This window comes from Temnothorax curvispinosus, unplaced genomic scaffold (genome assembly GCF_003070985.1).
Source record: "Temnothorax curvispinosus isolate PA1 unplaced genomic scaffold, ASM307098v1 QBEX01003677.1, whole genome shotgun sequence".
Taxonomy (NCBI): domain Eukaryota; kingdom Metazoa; phylum Arthropoda; class Insecta; order Hymenoptera; family Formicidae; genus Temnothorax; species Temnothorax curvispinosus.
This window is the reverse complement of record NW_020213457.1, coordinates 612-7,371: the sequence shown is the minus strand read 5'-3', so window position 1 is coordinate 7,371 and position 6,760 is coordinate 612. Positions and strand designations below refer to the sequence as shown.

At 52.1% G+C, this 6,760-nt stretch overlaps 1 protein-coding gene across 1 annotated transcript; it reads right to left on the bottom strand.

The window, feature by feature from the left end:
* Nucleotides 1-1,938: 1,938 nt before the first annotated feature.
* LOC112452805 lies at nucleotides 1,939-6,345 on the bottom strand. Its single transcript, XM_025013205.1, has 2 exons — nucleotides 3,999-6,345; nucleotides 1,939-2,597 (listed from the first exon to the last, which is right to left on the bottom strand). Exons 1-2 carry the CDS (start codon nucleotides 6,343-6,345, stop codon nucleotides 1,939-1,941), a joined length of 3,006 nt encoding a protein of 1,001 aa, XP_024868973.1.
* Nucleotides 6,346-6,760: the final 415 nt, after the last annotated feature.

The following is a 6,760-nucleotide window of genomic DNA, read 5'->3' as shown; positions in this document are numbered from 1 at the left end:
TTATTGAAAGAAATCCAAGAAATAAAGAAGAAGGCAGCAGAAGAGTGACAAGAAATAAATTTGAAAGTAGACAAAATTATAACCTTCCAGTGCCAGCTTTCAAGTTTTTTCCTTCCGAATGAAAAAAGGCATACCCATCCTGATAATATGCCATCATATCTTATAAAAAGTGATGAAGAAATGAAACTTTCTGAGGAATACCTCAAGACTAATGAAAATTTCCGTATTTTAGTAAGTATATTAGTAAGTATTTTTCTATCTTGTTTTGCTTTTTTGTTTTAATTTTGACTTCAACAGTAGCTGATTTTAGTAGATAAAGCAATTTAATAAGAGTTATGTGCTGATTGGATTATATGTATTTTTAGCTCTACAAGAATAATTAATTCTATGAATTGTAGTCAATTTAAATCTAAAAATATAATCCAAGCAGCACAAAATTCTTATTTACACCATGCCGAATTAATTTTATGTCATTTGTCTTCTATGCCGCATGGGTCACCGGTGATCGACCCACTTACCTAGTATGTTTATTATAGTTGTGTTCTATAATAATTACATAACGGCCTAAAAGATCGAAAGTTTAGGGTCACTGGTGACCCACGTGGCATAAAATGTGTTAAGCTGCCTTTTCTACTGAACTCAGCTAGTGATGTCTTTCTTTCATCTTTAAAGTACATTATTTTGTACACCTAAAAGTTAAAGCCAAAGAAGAGTGTAAAGTAAAAGATAATGAAGTATTATATGCAGTTATGGCTGCAGCTATTACTAATTCTCTTGCGTGTAAATATAATTTTCGAGGCGATGGCAACCAAATGAAACCCTTTTGCAAATTATTATTATGGGAAGTAATTATAGGTGAGTACATATTGAATATTCGTATATATGTGTTTTACAGGAGTAAGATACTTAAACATTTCTTGCTTGTGTTCAGCAATCTTACCTCAAATATTATTTCGTTTTTAGGTGCAATTCATAACAAGAGACCTAATGTAACTGTGGCGGATTTGTCAACATATGCAGGACAATGGTTAAAGAATGCTCCATATAGAAAACAAGAGGATGGAAGTTATGGGAAACGCGATATTAAGAAGTCTAAGGAGATGTCTATATAAAGAGAAGAAGTCTAAGAAGTCTAATGAGAACCCATCTTCATAAATGCTTTTATTTCGTTTATTTAGCAAGAAATATGCTCGGGGGGGTGTTAATCGCCCCGGATTTGCGATCGGTCGATGAGATTTCGCGGTTCGAAGGACCAGAGGGGCAATCCCCTCACAAGTTTAATTAGGCGAATAAAGCGAAAGCAAGCGAAAAGCGACTCACCGTATCGTTGCCCGATGGTCTTGTGGTGGCCTCGTGGCGTCCGGTCCTCCCCGTGGTGATGGAGAGCGGAAGGCGTGCAGCAGGCTAGGATGTGCAGGCACTCACGTGCCGCGGCAGGCAGGCAGGCAAAACGTGCAATACGGCAAGCAGGCGATATAGCAGGCACATGTGCAAGAGGCAAGCACTCAAGCCCGAGATTACTGAGACGATTTGTCGAGCTCCGAAATTGCGAGTTCACTCGGTTACTCCGAACTGTGCGAGCGCAAGGCGAGTGTGTGTTCTCGAGTCCACGTTTGAACAGCGAATCTTCTCACGGTACTCCTCGGTTCGCGCACCTGCAAAATAGCGGCCGGAGCGAGTACTCATGGTTCCAACTAATTGCGGGCCACCCGTGGGCGGGCAGCACGAGTCGGGTGAGTCGCGCGAGTGTTGCTATCTGTCGCGATCCGCCAACGTCTCGCGCGAGTCACGACAAATACGATTTTGTACGTTACTTGTACGCGCAAACTTATCAACTAATATGTACAACAATTACTAATGACACGGACATCTAATATGTACAGGCGAGCGCCAAACATGCCGCCCACCAAAATACAATGCTTTGTATTTTTTCCTTTTTTACTCGGAATCCGCGGCCCGTGGTGTGCCCGTCGGCAAGGGGCATAGCTTCACCAGGGGACGCAGGATCGAGCCGTCCGCCACCCGAACCGTGGCGACACGCGGGACACCATCGATACCGAGATGTAGCGTTTCTACACGGCCGCGTTTCCAACGCAACGGGGACGCGTTATCGTCCTTAATAAGTACCAACGAGCCCACGGTGAGCGGGTTGGCGGGGATCCACCACTTGGGACGCTGCTGTAAAGTATGGAGATACTCCTTGTGCCAGCGCTTCCAGAAATCCTGGTGCATCCGCTGTACTAGCTGCCACCGGCCTAAGCGACTCGTCGCCAGCGGAGTCAGGTCGGGCGAAGGGACGGCCACGAGCGGCTCCATAGTCAAGAAATGTCCGGGCGACAGGACTTCCAAATCCAAGGGATCGGTGCTCAGCGGACAGAGGGGTCGAGAGTTCAGGACGGACTCTATCTGGGTGAGGACCGTCGTGAACTCCTCCAACGAAAGGATTTGGTCCCCCACCACTCGTCGAAGGTGGGTTTTAAACGATTTAACATTCGACTCCCAGATGCCCCCGAAATGGGGCGCCGAGGGAGGATTGAAGGACCATTGGATCCTTTCTCGCTCCGCCGCGTGGCACATGTGCTGCTCGAGTTCTCGCGCTGCTCCCACAAAATTCGTTCCGCAATCACTATACAAGAGTGAGCAGCGTCCGCGACGGGATACGAAGCGTCGCAGCGCAGCGAGAAAGGAGTCTGTAGATAATGAAAGAGCGACTTCTAAATGGGTCGCCTTAATTGTAAAGCAAACGAACAGGCATACATAAGCCTTGAAGGAGGAGACTCCCCGAGCTCGGCGGGGTACGATCGAGAACGGCCCCGCGAAGTCTACACCGCTGATTGAAAACGCTTTGACTGCATTAACCCGGTCGGCCGGGAGATCGGCCATAGAAGGCTGGAGAGCGCGAGGATTTGCTCGGAAGCACATGTAGCAATCGGCTAAGACGCGGCGGATTGCGCGATGGACCCCGATTATCCAGAATCGCTGGGCGAGCAAATATTGGAGCGTGCGTCTCCCCGGGTGCAGATGCGTACGATGTGTCTGCTCGATGACGAGCTCGGTAAGTCGGTGTTTGCTGGGGAGGAGCACAGGATGCTTGGCCTCAAGCGTCAGCCCCGAGTGGGCGAGTCTGCCGCCCACCCTGAGAACACCCGTTGGGTCAAGAAAGGGGGCGAGTCTAATAAACTGCTTGGGCAGCCTCCTCCCGGTTCGAAGTTAATCGATTTCTTCACTGAAAGAAATCGATTGGACGAGTTTAACTACAACTAGTAGCGCCGACTGCGCCTCGAGTTGATCCACGGCCAAGGTCGCGGGCACCGACTTGGCCCCGGATCGACGAGTGAATCTTAGAAGATACGCGATAATCCTACAAATCTTATCCAATGACGAAAACTTATCTAATAGCAAAAGTATAGAATGAGGGGGATCGCAGGCGACGAGGGCTGTGATCCGCTCTTCCTCGCATGGGAGAGTTTCCTCAGAGAGTGTCGGCTCGGTGCGAGATTCGAAGTCTATAAGCCACTCAGGGCCTCTCCACTACAGTGAATTGGCCACGAGTTTGCGAGGGAAAAGCCCACGGGAGCAGTGATTGGCTGAATTGAACTCGGTGGCCACATGACCCCACGCCGAGATCGGGATCTTGTCCTGTATCCGAGCAACGCGGTTGCGAACAAAGGTCTTCCATCGATGCGGGGAAGAGCGGATCCAACACAGGGCCACCCGGGCATCGGACCAGGCGTACTCGGCGTCGATTTCTATGTGTCCCTGCAGGACCCGGCGGACGTACGCGAGCAGATTCGCGAGAAGTACCGCAGCGCAGAGCTCTAAACGGGGAAGGGAAATAGCGCGCAATGGAGCCACCTTAGATTTCGCACAAAGTATCGCGACCCCGGTCTCCGCCGGAGCGACCGTACGCAAGTACACGACGGCCCCATATCCCTGCTCGCTCGCATCGCAAAAGCCATGCAATTCGTGCCGAACGTTCGCGCCCGAGAGAAAGGTACGGGGTATTCGCAGGGGAGCCAACGCGTCGAACTCCGATTTATATCGTTCCCACTGATGGCGAACATCTAATGGGGGCACGTCGTCCCACTCGAGCTTCAAGGTCCACAACCGTTGGATCAATCGTTTTGCGGTGAAGGTCAACGGCGCCAAGAAACCTAATGGATCAAATATGCGTGCTACCTCCGACAGTATCGTTCGCTTGGTGCATCCTCGCGTCAGAGAGTTTAGCTGAAACCCGAAACTGTCCGACTGCGAGTGCCAACGAAGACCCAGAACCTTAAGCGCTTGATCGTCGGCCGACTCGAAGGAAAGCGTCTTCTGACTGCAGATTTCCGGATCGAGGCCACCCAACGCGGCGGGGTGGCTACTCGCCCACTTCCGCAACTCAAATCCAGCACTCCGAAAAAGCTCGAGCAATTGATCGCGGAGCGCAACAGCTCTCTCGACGGTGCGGACACTGACGACGACGTCGTCCACGTAGAGAGACTCGATCAGCGCCGCGTACACCAACGGGTACTTACTCCGATTGTCGTGGGCCAATTTGAGCAAACAATAAATCGCCAAAAACGGAGAGGCCGTGGTGCCGAATGTGACCGTCGTGAGTATGTAATCGAGGATCGGTTCCGATTCCGAAAAGCGCCAGACGATGCGCTGATAATTGCGATGCTCCGGGTGGATTCGGATCTGCCGGAACATTTGCTTTACGTCCGCGGTAATGGCCACGGGCTCCGCGCGAAAGAGAAGTAGAACCGCGACTATGTCGGGCTGCAATTTCGGGCCACTGAGCAAGGTATCGTTTAAAGATAGCCCGTTCGGGCATTTCGACGAAGCATCGAAAACCACGCGAAATTTTGTGGTCGCGCTGTCCAGCTTGTAAACCCCGTGATGGGGCAAATAGTACACGCGACCGTCCGCGGGGAAAGGATCGCTCGCCAACTCCATGTGGCCGCTATCTAAATAGTCCTGCATAAACGCGTTATAGCCCTCTCGAAACTCCCCATTAGACTTGAAACGACGCTCGAGTGCGCGCAGTCGATTGACGGCTATCGGTCGCGAATCTACGAACGTAGGGGGGTCCGAGATGAACGGGTATGAGACAACAAAGCGGCCCGAATGGTCACGATAGGTGGTTTGGTCGAATATCTCCCTGCAACGCCGATCCTGTTCGGAGCAAGGAATAGATTCGGGAACCTTCTCCAATTTCCAGAACTGCCCCACCGCGGCGTCAATCGACTCGATAGTGGTGGCGAAGGAGTGCACGGATTGCGCGTGAAGCGAAGGAGAGACCGCGCCCATCAAAACCCAGCCGAATGCTGTGTTAAAGGCGTCCGGTTCCTCGTTTTTACCGGTACGCCGACCGTCGCGCAACACGGACACAAAGGATTCCGCCCCCAGCAGAATATCGATGGAGCCGGGCAAATAAAATTCCGGATCTGCGAGGGGCAGCCCTCGCAGGTGATTCCACGGTTTGGAATCGACACGGCTACCAGGCAACGGCGAGGTGATGCGAGGGAGCACGGTGGCTTCCACCGGAAATCGAATGTCGGGCTCATCTCGCACCCGGATTACGAATGAGGTAAGGCCTCTAGTAGTGGCGGCCTTCGTTTCGCCGACGCCCATCACCGTCGCACGATGCCTTGCCCGAGCGAAGCCGCCCCGCTGAAGGCAGCTCTCCGTGACGAAATTAGCCTGACTCGCGCTATCGAGCAATACACGAACCGGGAAGGCGATGCCGTGAGCGTCGAGCGCCTCCGCACGCACCGTCGAGAGCAGGACTATGCGACTCGAAGTGCTCGCCAGGGAGACGATCGGGCTATCGCCCGTATCCGCCGGAGCCGCAGGGATGTCCACGACTGGAGTGACCGCCGAGGCGGCCTCGAGCGATGGGGCGTTGGCCTGCCCGAAGTGCAGGAGCGAGTGATGCTTCGCCTGACAATGCCGGCAGGTAAACGGGCTAGAGCAATTCTTCAAGTTATGTCCCGCGCGGAGGCAGTTTAGGCAGAGCCCCGATTCGCGAGCAAAATTGTGCCGCTCCCGGACCGAGAGCTGCAGGAAAACGGGGCACTTAGCCAGTAAATGCTGCTCCGTACATTTAGGGCACGCGGCGTTTTGGACAACGAGCGAGGTGGTCGACGCGGCCTTCCTTTTACTCGGTTGCGCCGAAGAGCCCGACGCCGACGCGAGAACCGTGCAGTATCCCGCTAGAAATCTCGTTAACTGATCATACCGCGGCGATTCCACGGTCATGTGGGCCGCTTCGAATTTCTCCCGGAGCGTGGGAGTGAGCTTTTCGAGTAAATGATTAAGCAGCATAAAGTCCCACGCGTCGACCGGATAATCCAGCATACTCAGGGCGCGCGTGTTTTCGGTGAACACGTCCAGTAACGCGCGGAGAAATTCGGCGGAATCCGCAACCAACGGTTTGGCGTGTACGAACGAACGCCAGTACTGCGTCGCTAATTTGCGCCTATTCTGGTAGCGCTCCCGAAAAGCATCATACGCGATCTCGTAATTTTCCGCGGTCCATGGCAGGTTTCTCACCACGCCGAGAGCCTCCCCCGATAGCGAGGCCAACAAATATTGAACAACCAAAAAACTCGACAAAGGCAATAAGAGCCCAGCGTGATGTTTGACCGCTAAATTTAATTCAATTTCGAATACAATAACGACGAACGTTTCGACCCTTTTTTGGGGTCCTCCTCAGCGCAATGATTAACAAAACTTTACATAAGTATGGTAAGAAACAACCTTAACGCCGCAA